The following is a 20,213-nucleotide window of genomic DNA, read 5'->3' on the forward strand; positions in this document are numbered from 1 at the left end:
TTTATTTTTTCCCCCCACTGGTCCAGGCATTTATTGATTTCCATGAATTTCTGTATTGTCTGATAATCACTGAGCAGGCCTTTGAAACCTTTTACTCAATGTTATATTATTGTTGTGTGTTAATAGAGTTTAAGTGCAGACTGATTTGAAAAGTCTGCACTGTTACAGCATAACAATAATGTAACTTTGACAGAAAAGTAATGCACACTTGATGTTCACTGTGATGAACTGCAAAACTCAAGCACATTTCAAAATAAAGGGAAACTAATGACTACCTTCAAGATAAAATACATTAAAATTCCTAAAATGGTTAGCTGTAAAGTATATGTAGTTTGTATTAAATGGGTTAAAACTTACAAAAGTGCTGGTATTTTTCTTTAACACACTACATTTTTGTTTAGACTGCACTTCTTCTGTTCTTCTGTCAGTACATGATAAACATCAAGTTAACAAATGAGACAGAGATAAAAAATCATTATGTAGAACCAAAATATAAAATTTGAAATGGGAAGACAGACTTTCATTTTCTGAACTGTTAAATTGGAGAATTCATTACAATAACTCACTCAAGAACAGTACGGCAGCTGGATTGTTGATTGCAAGATTTTAAGATTCAAATGTGGTTTTCATCACAGTATTGCATTGTCAGCAAGTTTGTAGTCTGTGGGTGTTATATGTGAACATATGTAGATGAATATGTAGGTACATACAATATATATGCCAGTGTATGGGTTACAATTAGGCTATGTGTGGAATTATTTATGAATTATTGTATGCTTAAATGTTTTTAATGTAGACTCTTGGAAGATTAACTAATGGGCTAAAAGAGATCCAAATGAAATCAAATCAATCTTCTGTTTATAATAGTTTATGATAATGTTTTATCTATACATTAATTATGATGTTTATATCCATAATATTCATAAGTCCATAGATAGAAAAATACGTGTGTGTGTCTCTGTGTGTGTGTGTGTGTGTGAGAGAGAGAGAGAGAGAGAGAGAGAGAGAGAGAGAGAGAGAGAGAGAGAGAGAGAGAGAGTCAGACAGGCTGGAGTAACTTACATCATCATTTCTTTTTTTTTTTTAAATTAAATTAATGTTTCGACTCTCTTCTATTGATCATCAGCTGTATATATATGTTCACGAGTCAGGCGCACGCTCTCCATCCCAGCTCGCGCATCAGCGGGAAGCGCGCGCCAATCAAAACTTCCAGCCGCGTCACAAAATCGACCTCTTTTATAGGCGTTTTCATTTGTTTCTGACCGACTGAAGAAAAGAGACGATAACTTGTCCTCTTTGGCAACATGAAAAGTTTCTTCGTAGTCTTACATTTTTTAGCGCTTCTTCTGGTGCAGCTGATACCTGCGCAGGTAAATCAAATAACTCTAAAACAAGCATTATTGATTATTTTTCTTGTTAAGATGGGAATTTGCTTTTGTTACTTAGGCGATTTGTTATTTTTCAAATTGACTGACTTGTGAAATTCCTTTTGAAATTGTGTTAATTTTGTGACATTGTGGATGCGTAGTGATGGAGTTTTCTTGTCTTTTTTTTCAATCACTCCTCTAAATTTGACTCCTTTTACTATCACTATTTCATTTTTACTATTACTAACTATTACTGAAGCTAACAGGAGTCAAATTTTAATGTTTTTTTGCTCTGAGATGATACATCTGTTACACTCTCCAGCCTTTTTATGCACTATCTGTATTTTGACTGCTTGTGCCCCACCATTAAGATACCATCTGCATTGAGGGGTTTAGGAATTGGCATGTTTACAGTCATCTGTACAGATAGTTACTGAACCAGCTGTATCAGATGCAGCTGCTGCATGTTTCTCTGATCCGGATCGAGATAGAGAGGTTTATAGAATTACATATCTGAGAGTGAAACTGTGAAAAACTCAACCGAGTCTGAGAGAGAGAGAGAGAGAGAGTGCACAGCTTGAGGTGCATCAGTAAGTTTGGAGAAAGTTGACTCTGCTGAATCAAGCGAAGGCTGTGGTTTGGAGACGCTGTAGCTCCAGGTTCTGCTCCTCTGGATGTGATGTTGGTTAAAATACTCCATATCTCTGGTTTAGCACAGGTGCAATTGCAGACAATTGCACAGTGAATATGCCATATAGGGAAACTGCATTGCAGTCTCTTAGCACAGGAGGTTGAAAGAATGAACATTTAAAGGGAACTTGTGTGTTTAACAAGGGTTTGTGTCTTCAGAGTAAGAAATCATGAATGAAAATCTTAAAATTTGTACTAAAAATGCTACAAAACTTGTTTTTCTGTGCAGAATAATGTATGTGCAGAGTTAGACACTATAATGAAGTGTTCAAATGAATCTGCCAGAGGTGGAAAGTTTCTCTGTACTCGCCAAAAATCTGAGTTTAAGGCGTGTAAGCATGATTTATGACATCACAACTAGTTTTGGAAGCCAACTGTGATCCAGTATGCAACTTACACAAGTGTGATGTGGAAACTTGAAGCCTCCAGTACAGTTACACTGAAAATTTAGTTTTCAGTGAAGTAGGAGACGTCTTGCATCCAGTAATTAAACTTTGTAAATGAACAATATTTACATGTTTATGGATTCTGGTTTGTTTTTTTTAATGAGGAGGCAGGAGTAGATGTAATTTTAAGAATTCTTCACTAGTTAACTGAACCTTTTTGTGGAAAAAACCATATCATACACAAACTATTATTCAAAGCAAGGTTTTTTATGTATCCTAAAACATGTTTGGAGGAATTTTTTAAATGATGAGAACAAAACCAATCTACACTTTGTCATATAACATGAATGGCACTGTGTAGGGCACAGTAGTACTCCACTGATTTTACACATGAAGCTCAGTTAACTTGTCAGAAGGAGTACTACTCAACCTCTGTGAAGAGTTGCATAATGTTGTCTGTGAGCTTTCTAAAGCCTGATGATAACCCTAATGATGTCATCAAGGTTCCTGACCTCTGCTGCTTCGATTCTGACGGTTTCTTTTTCAGCCTGTCTCTTGTGAGTCCCCTAAATTAACAAAAGTGCAATGCTAAATCACTGGAGTGCCCTTTTAAAGAGCTTTTCCAAGATTGCAACAACCTTTGCATTCAAGTGTCAAAGGTTTGCCTTGTAAGCTTGAACTCTATACACAATAAATTTCATCAAGTTGGAATCTTCAACCACTTCTTTTCACCTGCCTTTGGCATTTCAGAATCAGGTCAAGTCCAGCTTGCAGTCAAAGTCAAAACTCTACTAAGAAATTCTCGTTTTTAGGTTGATAACTGGGGGGAAAAAAACAACATCCACAAAAATCTGAAGACAAGATCAAATCTGGACAGTGACCTTGGCAAATACTTTGGTTTACTAGATTCTTCCAAATCAACCGCAATAAGACTTCAGTGCTTTCAGTGCACTAAACCATACACCTTCAACTATTTGTCTCTTTGGTGGAAATCTGAAAATAAACAGCTGACAATGACCAAGTTGTCTTTTTTTCCTTTAATGAAAAACCCTGCAAGGGATCAGCACAACAGAGTGTAATTGCAGACTGATGTCAGTTACAAAGTGTACTTACTTTTTATAGGCGAGGATTGTGGTAAACATATTAGAATGTGGGTGCAGTACTGGATGGCATCAAAGCTACCAACTAATTAAAAAAGAACTGTAGTATGTCCAAGATGAGGCTACTCCCTACTCTGATCCAGTGTCAAAAATAATTAGCACAGATGGTTACATGTTCCAAAGTTATACAATATGAGTTAATCAAAAATGCAATAACTGTTTGTGTGATGCAGAGGATATAAAGTATGGGTTTTCCATTACATCTCTTAAAACACTGAACTAAAACATACTGTACACGTGACACTTCAAAATCACATATAAAGAGAAAGAGGAGGAGAGGTGGAGAAAGTGGGATTGAGAAAGACGTGAAATCAAAGGAAAGAGGAAAGCCAAGATCAACTTAACACCCCTATCTCATGTCATTTTTAAAATTTTTGTACTGTATTAAAATAACTGTTGCGGTTTGCCTTCGAAACTGGGTTTAAAAATTTGAGGGAAAAAAGCAAAGAGGAGAAAGGGAAGTGAAGATGCACAAATTTTTTCCATGATTCTCGCTCTTAGTGGAAAAACCGACAATCCATTTTAAACACAGTATTTGTGGAGCTCATCGTGATTCATATCCAGTGGCGAACCATTTTATCATCACATTGTGTTATTCCTGTATGTCTTATCTGCATATCCTACCCTCATTACAGCTGTTGTTATGCATCTGGGTCATCTAGGTTTGGGCTGTAAACATAAAAATCCTGCAGTAAAACCTGAAGCAATTCCCTGCATGTGACATTTAGGAAGACAATGTTCCCATCACTGTTCTCGGAGATAGAGGCAGATAGAGGGAGGCATGGGGAAAGCAGGAGAGAGGTGAGGAGTCAGAAAGAGATAGTTGATATTCAAAAGAAAGAGAGAGCCAAGATCAACTTTGCACTTGTGTTTCTGCTCAATTTGTCGTTCACAAAATTCGGGAACGTTGCCTTTGTGAGTTGGAGCCCGGGATTGTGAGAACTTACCAAAATTCACGCTGTGTCATGATTCTGCTCAGTGCTATCCTTTGTTTTAGCAGTGTTTATTGTGTGTTAAAACTCCCATGAGTCAAGGCAGCAGCTATTCTTTGCTGTTATTCTTTGCATACTTCACTCCTTGTGATAATAAACCAGCTAGTATTCAAAACAAGTTGAGAAATCAAGTGCACTTTTGTTGTTGGCTGGCTCATTTTTGCTGCGGGCTTTTTTGCTGATTTGCAAGCAGTGGTACACTCCTCAAACCATGTGCCGCATCACTGTTTATATTAGGTTATTATGAGTACACTACTGCTTCTTTGCCACAAGAGGGAGCTCTGCAACTGCTCCATGAACCCGCCTCTATTCTAATCATTCATGTTCCCACTCTTTTCTCACCTGTGTCAAGTTTCTCTCATTACAACCATGCTTACAGTATTTTTATGAAATAAACTTTCAAAAAAATGTATTTTGCAGATTTCAAAACAACCAGAAGAGAGTCTCTCAAGAGGTAAAAGTTGTGCTCATGAAACTGTAATACAATCATAATTTGACAGTTATCATTCGCTTGCTGTTAGATGTTATTTAAATATTCAACTTGTCTCGTAGTGATGGAGTTCCAGGAGGTTTGGGCGAAGAGCATGTGTCGACCCATGGAGCAGTTGGTGGATGTGGAGCAGGAGTACCCCGGAGAAGTGGAGCACATCTACAAACCTGCTTGCGTCCCACTTTGGCGATGCTCCGGTTGCTGTGTCGATGAAAGCACGGAGTGCTACCCTACCCTTCAACGCAACATCACTCTGCAGGTGTGGAAAGATCTTTGTTAACAGAAACACCTGGAGGGAGATTTAAATGTGCACTCTCTGTTAACATTACATATATGATCCTCTATTCAGTTTCCTCGTTTATTTCTTTCCTCAGGTAATAAGGATTCATCCCATCAAATCTTTGCAATATGTGGAACTCACTTTTGTGGAGCATCAGAGATGTGAATGCAGGTAAATCACTGAGAGTCCATTGTTTGTAATAAACACTAAATGCAAATTGAGATGCAAATGCAAATGTATACAGTGCAACTTACTTCCAGTTCTCTATGCTTTGTTTTTTTTGCTGTTTTTAGACTCCGACAGAATCTTCTAAATAATAAAAGGTCAGTAGATGAACATTTCATCTATCAGACTTGAACACATCAATATTTTCATTGCACTTTGCTCTTCCTTCATAGCAGCAGTGAGTCTATCAAGAACAGATCTCGGAAGAGGAAAAACAAGAAGACAACAAACGGATGTGGCAAGTAAGAGATGGATTATCCCCCTGTGGCACATACACACACACATACACACACAGTTTCATAATGTTTGGACATTCATTGCTATATTTATCACCTTTTCCTCCACACTGTCAGACTACCAAGGACAGATGAGATTAAACAATATCACAATATATCGTGTTGCTCTCTTCTTGGGAGGCCTATAATCTGCCAACCACTTATGATGAGCTTGTGCTTCTGAGCAAGGCCACGGAGCATTCATAGCACAATAATCCAAGGCCGCTTATTGTTGTAACCAAGTACTGTTGAGATTAAAAAACACATTCACATATCAGGAAAAAAGAAAGAACAAAATAAAGAAATAAAGAAATTTTATGTTTTATTTTCCCTGGTAGTCAGGACAGCTAGCTCACATAGAGTAAAGCTTTGTATTCATAGTTTTATCCCATTCAATCAGTACATAGTACAGCATGACTCATGGCAGTATAATGGTGCAACTGGAGTAAGAGTTTAACAGCAGGGGAGCTTGATTCGAGCCTTGAAACCGAATCTGACCAGGGGAAGGGATACATCCGAAAAGCAGCCAAATCCACCTTGTGAGAAAGTGACCCGATGAACTTTTAAGCTCAAGCAATTCAGTCCCAGAGCACTATCAGACACAGCACCTCCTTTTTACAGACAGACACGGGAGTTTTGTGTCCAGTGAGTTTGGTGTTTTGTTTGTCTGTGAGCTCCCTCTTTTGACGTAAAGGTCAAAAGGGCAGCGTGTGTCACGGATAATCTCTCCATGCTTCTCTCTCTCTCTGCTTTTCTTTCCAATTTACCAAGGGATATTGTTGTGTAACCAATTGTGAAAGAGCGCACAATGAAGACATTGCCTTAAAGAATGAAATTCCCAAAATAAATATTGGTAACTAAAAAAGGCTACAGTGTGAGGTTTCAAAATTTTAAGTGGTAAACAAGTTGTAGTGTAGTGTTAAGAAGTGATTCAGTTAAAGGCTAGATTCTTCCTAAAACACAACAATACTCATTTGTAAGTACATGGAAACTGTCTTTTGGTTGCTGTTATTGTTCCTCATGTCCATAATGCCATAAAAAGTTCCTTTAACATGACAACTGAAGCTGATATGAAGCTGGGTTGGAAGAATCAATTGATTATCTTCATTAAAAGTTCATTATTATCAGTATTGGCTCAGTCATTTAAGTACTTTGCCTTCTTGGGGAACAAGGAACACTGGTTTGAAGCAGGTGGGATCGGGTGATGATGAAGCAGTGACTGTAGGGTTTCACCATCTCCTCTGTTAAGAAGAGATGGTGAAGCCAGAAGATGGACTTTGGAAGGCTGTTTTTGATGTGGGTCTGCAAGTTGTCCCACAAAAGTATTTTATGTAGGAGCCCGTGTGTGGCCATGTTGTTCTCGCTGTTGTCTAGTCACGTGCAATGCTCGTGCCGCACCTTGACTTGCCTTGGCTTACATTCCTTTGTAAACCATAGCTTAGGTCTACGGGCCCATCATCACATAACCCTTCCACCCCATCTTTAGTGGTCAACAGTCGTTTTAATTTCTGCCAGACATTTTACTTTCCTCCAGCAGATTCGGAGGGCCCACCCACTGCTTGATGTCAGTACTGAACATAAACTCAACTAGATTTACACATCCTACGTAAAACTTGAGGGGGATTTAAATTCCCTTTAATGGCGCCATGATGGCCTCATTCTTGTGACAACCTTAAAGTGAATGTTTAGGAATTTATCTCAGTGGTTCAAGAGAACATTTTGCTTTTTCACTCTACAATGAGGCACACATGAAGGGACCTCTGACCCCTCGGCCCCGGGTGTGTGCCTTGTGGGCAGGGCAATGGTGTTCTGTAATCCATTCATGGAGGAGTCAAAATGATCATTCCAGTTGTGACTTGCGGTTTTGAGGCTGTATTTGGGCTCATTAGTGGGTCTCATAATCCCCAGAGTCCACTTGCATTTTGGAACTAGCTGTACCATTGCCTGTGGAGAACTACCAAATGTAGGATGGGGAAAAAAGACTGGAATGTACTTTCAAAAGAGGGACAAAAGCTGCTGGACTGATGATCAGTTGTTTATGTTTAGGAGGCTCATCTATTAGAGAAAAGGCAAGGCAAGGCAAGGCAGGTTTATTTGTATAGCACATTTCAACAACAAGGCAATTCAAAGTGCTTTACATAGAACATCAAAACAGAATATAAAAGCAAGACAAGTAAAAAGACATATAAAACAATTAAAAAGTGTTAAATTTGGAAATAAAAAGAAGCTAAAAGGGAATAAGACAGATAAAAGAAGAGAATAAAAGTTACAGTGCAGTGTAAAATATTAACCCTCAAATTTGGTTTAATGAAAGGCAGCAGCAAACAGAAAAGTCTTCAGCTGTGATTTAAAAGAACTGAGAGTTGCAGCAGACCTGCAGTTTTCTGGGAGTTTGTTCTAGTTATGTGGAGCATAAAAACTGAAGACTGCCTCTCCATGTTTAGTTTTTACTCTGGGGACAGAAAGCAGATCTGTCCCAGGTGACCTGAGAGGTCTAGATGTTTCATAACGTAGCAGCAGATCAGAAATGTATTTTGCCCCTAAACCAATCAGCGCTTTATAAACCAACAGCAGTATTTTAAAATCAATTCTTTGACAGACAGGAAGCCAGTGTAAAGATCTGAGAACTGGAGTGGTATGATCCACTTTCTAGGTCTTAGTGAGGACTCGAGCAGCAGCGTTCTGAATCAACTGCAGCTGTCTGATCAATTTTTTAGGGAGACCTGTGAAGACAGCATTACAGTAGTCAAGTCTACTGAAGATAAATGCATGGACAAGTTTTTCCAAATCCTGCTGAGACATAAGTCCTTTAATCCTTGATATATTCTTCAGGTGATAGTAGGATGACTTTGTAATTGTCTTAATGTGGCTGTTGAAATTCAGGTCTGAGTCCATGACTACACTAAGATTTCTGGCTTGGTTTGTAGTTTTTAACATTATCGACTGAAGCTGAGTGCTGACTTTTAAACATTCCTCCTTGGCTCCAAAAACAATTGTTTCAGTTTTGTCTTTGTTTGATTGAAGAAAATTCTGGCACATCCAATCGTCAATTCATTCAATGCACTTACTCAGTGCTTGTATTGGACCATAGTCCTCTGGTGATATGGTTATGTAAATTTGTGTGTCATCCGCATAACTGTGGTAACATATTTTGTTGTTTTCCATAATCTGAGCTAGTGGGAGCATGTAGATGTTGAACAGAAGAGGCCCCAGAATGGAGCCTTGGGGAACTCCACATGTCATTTTTGTCCGCTCAGATGTGTAATTACCTATAGAGTAATTAAACTCACTCTTAGATCATTTTCACTCCAGAGACATTTAAATAAGGAGTAAGATAGAAAACATAACTTCCCAAATGGGTTCTCAAGGTCCTGCTTAAAGACAGACTCAAGAAATGTTATGTTATGTTGTATTTAGTGATGCCTTTGAACATGAGATTTAATTGCCTCAGTATATATTCTTTTCAATTTGGAGTTTGAATCAGGTTTCTTTATTGTTAGCGATTACCTTTCATTGAATAGTCATAATTCTGTTGATGTAGGGGGAGGGCGGGGTAAAAGGACTAATGTGTTTTAAAAAAATTCAATTTCTTTTATTGTTTGTTTTTGTCTCTCCAGGTGCCATCAATCCCTCAAAACAAGATAGGACTTCACTGATTCACACATCCATCCAAAGTTTAATTTGGATGAATGACTTTGTAGAGGTGAACAACAGCACATCTGGGGACTGATCGCAAAGACTATTCATCTTCTACATCTATCTAAACATCTTTCCTCATCTTGTGCATCCGCTAGATGTTCAACTTGGCATCTTGTCCATGCATTGTTTTCTTTTTTGATTAAACAACCGTATCAAACTCATTTAGCTCTGATTGCTGTTGGTAATAGCCAACAATCCCTGTCAGTTTTCATTTCAAAACTCCTGTTTCTTTTGTGCGGGGTTTTAAAAATAGACAGGATACAACATGTCAGAGATACAGAGATAATGGGTGGAATGCTTAAAGCTTATCAGTTGCCAAGGGGGAAGGATTAATAATAATAATAATAATGTAAACTTTATTTATATAGCACCTTTAAAAACAGAGTTTACAAAGTGCATTGACAGACAAAGCAAAAGCAGGATACTCAGAAGGCAATCAGTAAAGTAAAACAAAAGCAAGACAAAATTAAGGTAAAGTTAAGATAACATTAAAACAAGAAGACAAGAGAGACGCGAAAACACAGTAGAGAGAAGATAAAAGGATGATTAAAGATAAAGACATTACATTAAAAAATGTAAATATAAATACAAATAAAAAGAATAAAAGCAAGAAAGACCTCCATCCATCCTGAAGTGTTCACTGATTATCTGTTAGATCAATGGCAACAATCAAAGAGAGGCCAGAGACCTTCTCCATAACTTCATTTTCATTGTGACTTTTGCAAAATGACTCACGTTGTTATAAATGTCATACATCCCATTATGTCCTCCATTATTTATGCAGCTATGGAAACAGAAAACAAACTATCTATGTGACTTCCTCAATGTAATTGTGTTATTTCAGCTGTGTTTCTATGATGAACATCTACTGATTCTGCCTAATTTTGAGACATGATAAGTTCCTGTAATAAAATGCACTCCAAATACGAGGAGCCTCTGTCTTATCTTCATTTGCCTTGGTAGATCATTAGGGTTGGTAACATGTGAGGACACTGTGTATCACTCTGTATCTGAAAAGGCTCTGTAGTAAGCACATTGTTAACAAAGCACAAGGGGTCACTGGTATTCATTGATTTGGACAGCATTCACAGCCTTCCAGACACATATTAGATGACGGTGTGGTTAGAGTCAATATTTATTCTGTTCTGTTATCAAGCACATGTTTTAATTGTGACCTGCCAAGGGACTGCGGATGAAAATTAACTGTAATCTAACTCTGGTACAGTACATCAGATGGTAACATTTACTGTATGTTTAACAATGTACATGGTCCCTTACAATTAAATGAATAAATAAACAAACAGTTAAGCTTCCTCACAAAGTAATTCACCATGCAGGGTCACCAAGCTCGCCAGGCTAACTTTGTTGAGTGATGAAAAATCATTAAAATGTATGACTGAATCACATTCATAACCCTGATGTTCACGTTTTGTTTCGTAGGTTTCAACTTACTACGAGGTATAATCTCTTTCATATTGTTGGAGAACTTTCCATTATTCTGCTCTCACTGTGCTTAATGGTGGTTATCTTCTGTTCCAGTTTGTTATTACAGGCTTGGGAACGGACTGTCCATAGTAAAAGTAAATGCAGTTTAGAGCAGCGTGCCTGCACGTGAGGACGTGTTGTTCTGAGGGGTGGTTGTGTTTACTTCTTCCGACACGCAGCAGAGGAGACTTACTCAGCTTAGCTCTAGGCCTTCCAGGCTATTATATAATACACCAGAATATTACACTCGAAACCTCACGTCACCAGGCTCCCCGTCGACACATTTGATGTGCCTGTACAGGACTGTACACTTCCCGGCTGCACGCCGAACGCAATGTCCTTAACTTGCCACACATTCGGCAGCGGTCACGTTTTTAAGCTGCTGGCTTCGCCGGCCAATCAGGAGCCAGGAGACAGGCACAGTGGGCGGGCGTAGAAGCCTAAAAAAAGTGACGTCACATGTACTCTAGACAAAGCCACGCCCCAAATCGCCAAATATGGCAGAATGGCTGCAACGAATATCCTGTCCTGTTACACTTTTCGCCATCTAGGAACAGTTGTCGGTTGATTAGGCGAGAGCGATCAGGTCGCTACTAGCCTACCTTGAGTTTGGATGTTCCCAGAGGACAAGTAAACGGTAACGGTTAACGATTGTTGCCACCTTGCTCCGCATGTGACCGAGCGGACAGGGGAGGGGCGGTGTGTCTCGTGGAGAGTACCGTGGGACGCCGAGTTCTAGTACAGGCCGGGGCAGCAGCAGCAGCAGCAAGCGACCGCCACACCAAGAAAAACAGTCGGTAGGCACCTCGACCGGGGGGCAGGCTCGGTTCCCTCAGCTTTGTAAACAGCGTCGTCGGACCAGCGCCAGGAGAAAAGTACGCATATTCTTTTGTGTGTCCGTATTGTGGCGTTTATGTACCCGTTGTCCACTTCGTGTCAGTTAACGCTAAAAGCTAACATTAGCTTTACATTCAATGTTAACGCGTAGTGCAGCTAGACAAAGTGCTTAACGTTACTTGAATTGTTCGTCCGTCTTGTTTGCATTCTTTTTTCAGTTTCAGTTTTACAGTGTTTCAGTTGCTTGCAGCTTGGTTAGTTAGGGCGTCAGACAATGTTTTTAGTTACCCCAGTTAACTAAAAACACCCTGTACTGTCATACAGCTTTAACGTTTTGTGGTTGTTAAAGATGTAAGTTAGTGCCATGCTAACAAAGTTAACGCTACGTAATAATGTTATAATTTTTTTTAGCTATCTCAATATTTTGATATCTGTATTTCTGTAGCAGCTAAGTTAAAATTTTTGGTGTTTTCATACAGTGATTTTAACGCTTACTCGCTCGAAACTATGGGTGGCTTTTAGATATGCTCTTTGTGAAAAATTATGGCCAAACAGGAAATAATACAGGCTTGTTCATTACATTCACCTTAAAAAACTGCAATGCCGCCTTTGAGCCCAGGATGAGTTGTTTGTATCACATCATAGTATTAAAATAACAAAAATACCATATAATGATATTGATATCCTGCCCAGCTCTAACTGAACATGTCATCCAACACCTTTTGTGTCATATATATATATATATATATATATATATATATATATATATATATCAGGATACAACTCCGCCATCTGTCATTGACATGAAAAGAGGGTCTACTCTATGTTGTCTGTTGATTCCTAGATTTACCCTCTGATATGCTGATGTAGTTGTTGTGAGAGCTTGTGGAGCCAAGGATATTGTCAGTACAACAGGAAAGAAGATGAGCACCAAAAGGAAGGCAGAGAGTCACTCAAGGGCAGAAAACAGACCTTGCATCATGAAGTCTGGAGACTCCCGAGCTGATTCAGAGAGAGACTCTGGATTCTCAGGTTTGAAATCACCCTTGCCACAGTTTAATGTGCTTTAGTTATAAAGTTTGACTTAATGAACCCAAGTCACTCCTCTTCCTGGCCTGTAGATGCAAGCTCAGAGCACATGAGCTCAATGGACACCACTGAGGACTCACCCTGTTCTGTTGGGGGTCCACAGACTCCAGGCTCAGGGCCCCAGCCCTCTCAGCTGGCTGTGGTGGGAGGCTCCTACTCCAACCTCTCACCAATGATCATCATGAACAATGTTCTCCTTAAGCAGGTATGTGGCTGCTACACAGCAAAACCTTAACTCTGTAGCGTAGACATAAAAAAACTGTGATTTCATTCATTCTCACCTTTTAACTTCAGGCAGTGGTATGATTAGGTCACAAGTGACAGTCCTGTTTTATTGCGCCTGTGTTTAAAGTTGGATCGCGGGACTTTTGTCTCTCCCTTCTGGCAGTGAGAAGAATTACAAAAACACTGCCGGCATGCTTACATCATAGGCTCCGCCGTAGCCTACTCTGATGCTACTGTTGCGGCTGTAAAACAATGGATGAATTGTTTTGAGCGTCACACAAACCTCTGCAAAATTACTTGTGTCAGTATTAGAATTTGATCCATTCGGTCCAATAACATTTGGAAAGTCTAGAAATGCCACACAGTTAAATTATTTTTTCCCCATTCAAGTTATCAGAGAGCTAACTGGAAGTTAACCACTCGGCCGGCGGAAGTTTCTAGTGTGCATGCTCTGCCCATAGAAGATGTGCAGTATGCGTTCATCCGGCCAGCGTGGGAATGTCAAACCCGACACCAGATTAGAAACACTGGTATACTGAAAAATAGAGAGTGATTTACCTGCTGGGGATAGGCTTAATCACCATTGTGTGAACTCATTTGGCAAGGGCTTGAATGTAACAGACGTTCATTTATATGTAAAAGTTCCGCACTGCTGGTTTAACTTGAGTGTGTCTTCACTGTCTAGTCACAGTTGCCTGGAATGTTTCACCAGAAAAAGGCTGACCATTCACATAGTTTCAAAACTCCTTGCTGACAAACAGCAGATAAGTAGAAGTAAAGTCGAGTTGGCTCAGTCTAATTTATTTTAAAAATGCAATTGGAAAAAAGGCAGGGCAATCAAAAACCAAGAATGACTTTATTTATTATTCAACTTTCTGCCATAGTTTGTTCAGCAGAATTAAACTTAATGGTCTCACTCTAGTCTGTGTTAAACCTTCTTGTTTTCATTGATTAGTAGAAATGGCCTTTTTCCTCATCACATTGGGGCTTTTCCCCTATTAATATGTAATTAAGGCTGCAACTAATGATTTTTTTCAATATTGATTAATCTGTTGATTATTTTGTTGATTAGTAGATTAGTTGTTTGGTCTATAAAATGCCAGAAATTTTTCACAAAGCTTAAGATGCAACCTAAAATGTTTTGTTTAGTCCTGACCAACATTCACAACACAAAGATATATATGTTTAGTTTACTATCATAGAGAACTTAAAAGGGACCTATTATGCTCATTTCCGACTCTCTATTTTTATTCTGGGACTCCACTAGAGTAGCTTTGCATGATTCACAGTTCAAATTTATCATACTGGCCCTTTATGCAGCCCCTCAGTTCAGCCTCTGTCTCTATCAGGCAGTCTTAGCTCCTGTCTCTTTAAGCCCTCTTTGTTCAGCGAATCAGTTAGAAATAATGCAGGGAGGAAGAGCACAAGCAGAAACAGCCACAGTGATGATGATGTTTGATGAAGAGCTGCAGACAACCAGCACACCTCCAACAGGTAAAAAAAAAAACCACTCACAGGATGCCAGCTCGGTTTGAGTCATGGCTTGGCGTGACTACCCCCAAAACAATGGAAAAATGCCATAATGTTAGCGGAGCGGAGCAGTGAACTCGCACATTGTGTGTGGAGCAGATGACCATATAAAGAAATCTGCCACGAGCTGATGTCAGCTCGGGCTGAAAGTAGAAAAAAACGTTGGAAACCGAGCGTTCAGAGCAGTCTGAAGCCAGTGCTTTTTGCTCATAGAGATTACTTCTACATACATTTACCTCATTATTTGACGCTTTGGCCACGTTTAATATGAACATCCGACATTGTAACATCATATATATGACTGAAAATAAGGAAAAGCATAATAGGTCCCCTTTAAGAAACCAGAAAATACTCACATTTTAAAAGCTGGAACCAGAGAATTTCAGCATTTTTTTCTTTTAAAAAATGACTCAAAATGATGAATCGATTTATAAGAATAATTGCCAATTAATTTTCTGACGATCGATTAATCAACTGATCGTTGCAGCTCTGTATTTATTTATAAGCAGTAGGTTTCTGTTTTATAACTACGACTAAATTTAGTCATTTATCAAGTAAAATGTAAATTCTTTGGTTCTTCTCATTATTAAGTTAACAATATGTTGAATTGGAATTTGGCCGCTGGTCAATAAGTGATGGGAAGTCTCATTGTTTAACATTTCATAGACTAAATGATAAATTCTTTATATAGAAAAAATATATGAATATTAACTGATAATGAAATGGTTATGTGTAGCCCTAGTTGGTACTTCGTCATTTTGTTTGTCAAGAGTGTTTTTTTCTTTGTGTGTCAATGTAAATAGTAAAAAAAGAAAATGTGAAATGGGTAAATGCTTGTCATGGACCTGTCATTAAAAGCATTCCATGTTGACTGTTTTGCTTTCGCAGCCTGGAGATAATCCTCCTGCTCTGAAGCCCTGGGGCTATAGCCCCACAGTGGAAGTGGTTCAACCAGTGGTCCAGCAGCCTCAGGTGGTTTTCCTCCAGCCTGTCGTCTCTCGTCAAGCTTCCCCTGCCTCCAAAGAAACCTCTTCTAGACAAAGACGTCCGAAGAAGTATCTTCCAATCCTGAAATCCTACCCCAAGATTGCTCCACATCCCGGAGACAGTTCTAGTTCCTCAGGGAGAGGAACTGCCTCCTCATCTTCTTCCACTTCCTCCTCCTCCTCTTACTCCTCTTACTCCTCATCGTCTACTTCAGGGTCAGAGAGAGGTAGCAGTCTGACCTCCAACCAAAGAGAGAAGCATAAGAGAAGTCTGTGTGGTGGTATTGCCAAGTCTGGCTCAACCACTCCTATTCTGCCTGTTACCCCCAGTACAGTGTCTCCTCTGCTCCAGAGCCGACTTTCTCTCCCCACAACAGAAACCAGCTCCAGCAGTAGTCCTGCCAAGGAGAGGCCTTCATCAACTGTCAGCCAGTCAGAGCTTACCCCCTCCCTGTCTTTCACTCACACCACTAGCTCCAAAAACCTGCCAATCTCTGTCTCCCAGGCGGTCACCCTACAGGACAACTCACCAGAAGAATTTAACCACAGTGACAGTGATGCTGATACAAAGAGGAAGCGCTTCTTCAACACTTACAACATCCTGAACAAATCTGGCCTACTAGACATCACACTTCGCACCAAGGAGCTCCTCAGGCAGAACCGACGCACCCAGACTGACTTAGACCGGCTAAAAGAACACACAGACCTCTTCCTCCAGGCTCTGCAGAGCGGTGACACCAGCATTTGTGTTAAACTGCAGGCCAGCCTTCAGGAGGAAGACCAGGAAAAAGAGAAGGAGAGAGCTGCTCAGATCAGCTTAAAAGAAGATTAGACCTAGACTAGTGCTAGACGGTAAATCCTGTAGACTGGCATGGGGGGAAAAGCAGGCCAGGGTTGGGGGGGGGGGGTTTGGAGCAAACAGACAGATGGACCGAAAGTAATGTGCTCCACAATACACACCCCCACCCCCAGACTCTTTCACACAGTGTGCTGTGGCCTACATTTTGGCTGCCGTCTGCCGTAGGGCCCTGACACACCAAACCGACCTAAAAGAATTCGAGTTGATAGACTTTTCATTGCTTCACGTCTTCTGTTAAAAGTTGCACTGTAACTCATTGCAAGGCTGTAGCTGGAGGTCAGTTGACCGCCAGCATGCACATACAGTATGTTCTGCACCTGTGTGAGAGGAAATATTTTAGTCAGCAGTCTGCATCTGTGATTCAGGGAACATCACGGAAAGGGAAGCAAAACAAACTATAATAATATTTTTTACCAGTGTGTTAAAATTGTCCTATTGTTATATGCTTAAATTATGAATTGTGAATACCAGTGTTTCTCCTTTTTTAAAAAGTTGCAATTGTATTCTTTGCTTTGTCAGCCTGTGGTCCTAAAAACGTGGAGTGGAAAAACAAGGAGAAACCATGCTAAATTAGTAAAATTACACATTTGCTGTGTTGAACAACCAGTTAGAGAGCTCTCTCTAATTGCCTTTTGCCGCCGTTTCAAGTGCCGACGTGTCCCAGAAGTGAAAGACATTACAAAAACTATGGGCGGTGGGTGGCTGCACACATTGCCTGGTAGCTAAGTGTTGGCTTGGTGTGTCAGGCCGTAAAGGTCAAACGAGGACAGAGCCACAGCTCACTGTACTGCTATCCTGAGCCTGACTAGATCACTTCCACTGAAACTGCCTCTCTTCTGCACAGAAATGTTCTGCTCATTGGCAATCAAGACCCAAAAGCCCTGAGAGATTTGGATCTAAGGCATGAAGGGATAAAAAACTTTTTTTTTTTTTTTCTTACTGAATGCACAATACAGGCTCAATATCTGAATACTTGATTGAAGCGCCTAACAGGTATTTCATCTAAAACTGACAAATCAGTCTCATAACATTCAACAGTTTTCCATTATTGCTATGTTCTGCTGTGTTGCCTAATAGGACATCCAGTAAACGGTCATGGTCTGTACATAATATAAATTGTTTCATGTAGCAGTTATGTAATATCTATGAATATGAAAGGCTTATGGACATGTTTTCATGTCACATTGAATGTGTTCAAGGCCTCTTACCAGTCAGCATCTTTAAATAGACAAATATGTGCCTAAAGTGTCTTTAGTTCCTGCTGCATTGTGAAACTTGGTGATAGATTTGGCACGGTCGGTTTCCAGTTTAGCATTCCCATCCTGTTCTAAGTGACAGTGCAAACTGGCTGTGAGCTCTAAACAAGCTACTCAGAGGCTTCCTTGTTTGTTTAAAGGGTGCTTCCTATAGTTCAACCAGTTATCAGTGTCCTGGGTGAAAGTTGTTATTTGTTTTTGTGTATGTGTGTGTATGTGTGTGTGTTTTTATATACACATAGATATAATTTAAAGTGGCGATATTGTCTAATTTAAGTGCACACTTTTTTTTTACGTTTCTTTCTATTGTTTTTTTTTAATGGTATGAAATGACTCATTGTGTGAACCTTGTGGAGACCATTAGACAAGCATCAAGTCAGTTTTCTTGATGAAGACCAGTTGTTGTGCATTAACTTCGGGCCCTGTAATTGTATTTGACTAAGAAAGCCCAACAATTACGTCTAAATTAGGAACATTTGTGGAGTTTTGGGATGCTGCATTAATAATTTTTTGTAAGTTTATAAATCATGGCCTTAATATCCAAGTTCAATGTATATCACAGAACTTTACATTTGCACTAAAATGTTCTGCGAGTAGCTCTGAAGTCATTTCTGAGCAGAATTTAATGGCAGCTATGGTTATTAAATTGAGGCAGACTGCAAAAGTCTTTGTTTAACTTGAAGTGCATTATGAGGCATCATAAGCACATTACAAGTGTATAAATATTATCTGTATAGAACAGACATTTATAACATTTACATGAATTTTATGACATTGTCGGATTTTTTTTTATTACCAGTAGTTTTCGCATTATTAAACATGTTTGTGTATTTTACTATTATACTATTTGATGTAATAAAAATAATATACTTGTGCTTATGTTGACTTAAAATGGCTCATTAACATCTCAACTAAGGGATTCTTTATATTCTACTTTTGCAGTCTTAACCAGTGTGCAACAGAATGTAAATACAGTTCAGATAAAAAAAAAAAAAAGTTCATTTACATTCATGAAGGTCATGTAGTCTGTTTTAAAAAAAAGTTTGGCACATTGAATTACGCCTGTCGTATGAAATGTGCAATATAAATAAATCTGACTTGACTTGACTTTGGAAATCTTTGTCACACAAACAAAAACTCAGATGTTTGGGTTCGATAAATTTGTTGTGGGCATTCCTAAAACAACATCTCATCAGTTTTGTTGTATCTCTCTCTCATTTTTTTTTTTAAAATCATCCTGTTTTGACTCTCAGCTTTTATTATAAACAGACCAACATTTCATGTCTTCATCTGTCAGTATCAGCTGACATTTTGATTCTGAAGATGACACTAGCAGATGATATGTTAGTCTGTTCCAACAATAAACGCTGATAAAATCATTAGTTTTCAGTTTTTAGTCACTCCTGACCCAGAGCTGTAGTGTGTTTTGGGTCATTATCCTGCTGGAACACCATGCTGTGTCTAATAATCAACCCTCTGGCTGATAGTTTGAGGTTGCACTGAAGACGTTTGAGGTCAGCTTACATTCTCCACCCATTTTCTGCAGTGCACCACTGCCGCTGTCAGCAAAACAGCCCCAGATGCATTGTATCTTTTTGGGGTTGAATGTCTCACTATCTCCCCTCCAAACATAGCGCTGGTTGCTGATAACTAACCCCTTCAAATGGATTTTTTTTATGTCCATACAATCAGCAACAGACTTGAGCTGAACTTGATGTTTTTGGCCAATTTCGTTGCAAGTGCAGCAGATTTTCATCTCATGGGGCATAGTTGTATTTTAACATGACAGACCTGTTGCTTTAGCATGAAGTGAGTGACATCCTTGACTTGTATAAATCTACTTTCTCATATCTTCACTCCTTGTATCTTTCCATCATCATGAATGTGGCTCAAGTGAATGAATACAGTCAACTTTGTTTACACAGGCCAATAAATTCCAGCAGGAAAATATGTTGAGGTCATGTCACGGTGACATTGTAGACTTTGATACACAACCAAGTTAAAAAAATCTTAGTGTGCAATGTGGTTATAATTTAATCCAGATGTTCAGAAGACCCACAATTCATTTATGAGGGAACCAAAACGTGATTTTTGTGTTTGTGTGAATATGGCACATGTTTTCCAAAAATGTCAGAAAAAGAAGTTGCAAACATGATTTAAATTGCTACCTGCCATAATCTACATGTCTCTTACAACCTCACTTGTAAATCTTTTAAAATTCTCAAATCAAAAGTTTTAAAAGCCACAGCTCATTGCAAAATAATTGTGAATGCACGGAAAAAGACAGACAGACTTGTGAATTTCCATGAGGTTATAGTATTTGTGCTTTGTCACTGTAATAGATCCAGTTACATGTGTAAATGCCACATATACTTAAAGGTA

General features: G+C 39.2%; 2 protein-coding genes across 4 annotated transcripts; both read left to right on the forward strand.

Annotated features, from left to right (window-relative positions):
• Positions 1-1,155: 1,155 nt before the first annotated feature.
• On the forward strand, positions 1,156-10,491 carry pgfa (placental growth factor a). 3 transcript variants are annotated; one of them, XM_044376750.1, is made up of 7 exons: positions 1,156-1,370; positions 5,016-5,049; positions 5,148-5,344; positions 5,460-5,536; positions 5,659-5,688; positions 5,764-5,832; positions 9,483-10,491. In XM_044376750.1, exons 1-7 carry the CDS (start codon positions 1,305-1,307, stop codon positions 9,508-9,510), a joined length of 501 nt encoding a protein of 166 aa, XP_044232685.1. In that variant the 5' UTR covers positions 1,156-1,304; the 3' UTR covers positions 9,511-10,491. The 3 variants fall into 3 exon arrangements, with proteins under 3 accessions (XP_044232685.1, XP_044232687.1, XP_044232686.1); XM_044376752.1 differs by having other exon boundaries at positions 1,162-1,370; positions 5,767-5,832; XM_044376751.1 differs by lacking the exon at positions 1,156-1,370 and adding an exon at positions 3,136-4,404.
• Positions 10,492-11,542: 1,051 nt separating this feature from the next.
• cipcb (CLOCK-interacting pacemaker b) lies at positions 11,543-19,055 on the forward strand. Its single transcript, XM_044376748.1, has 4 exons — positions 11,543-11,924; positions 12,731-12,918; positions 13,008-13,180; positions 15,619-19,055. Exons 2-4 carry the CDS (start codon positions 12,810-12,812, stop codon positions 16,546-16,548), a joined length of 1,212 nt encoding a protein of 403 aa, XP_044232683.1. The 5' UTR covers positions 11,543-11,924; positions 12,731-12,809; the 3' UTR covers positions 16,549-19,055.
• The last annotated feature ends 1,158 nt before the right edge of the window (positions 19,056-20,213 follow it).

Source organism: Thunnus albacares, chromosome 16 (assembly GCF_914725855.1).
Source record: "Thunnus albacares chromosome 16, fThuAlb1.1, whole genome shotgun sequence".
Taxonomy (NCBI): Eukaryota; Metazoa; Chordata; class Actinopteri; order Scombriformes; family Scombridae; genus Thunnus; species Thunnus albacares.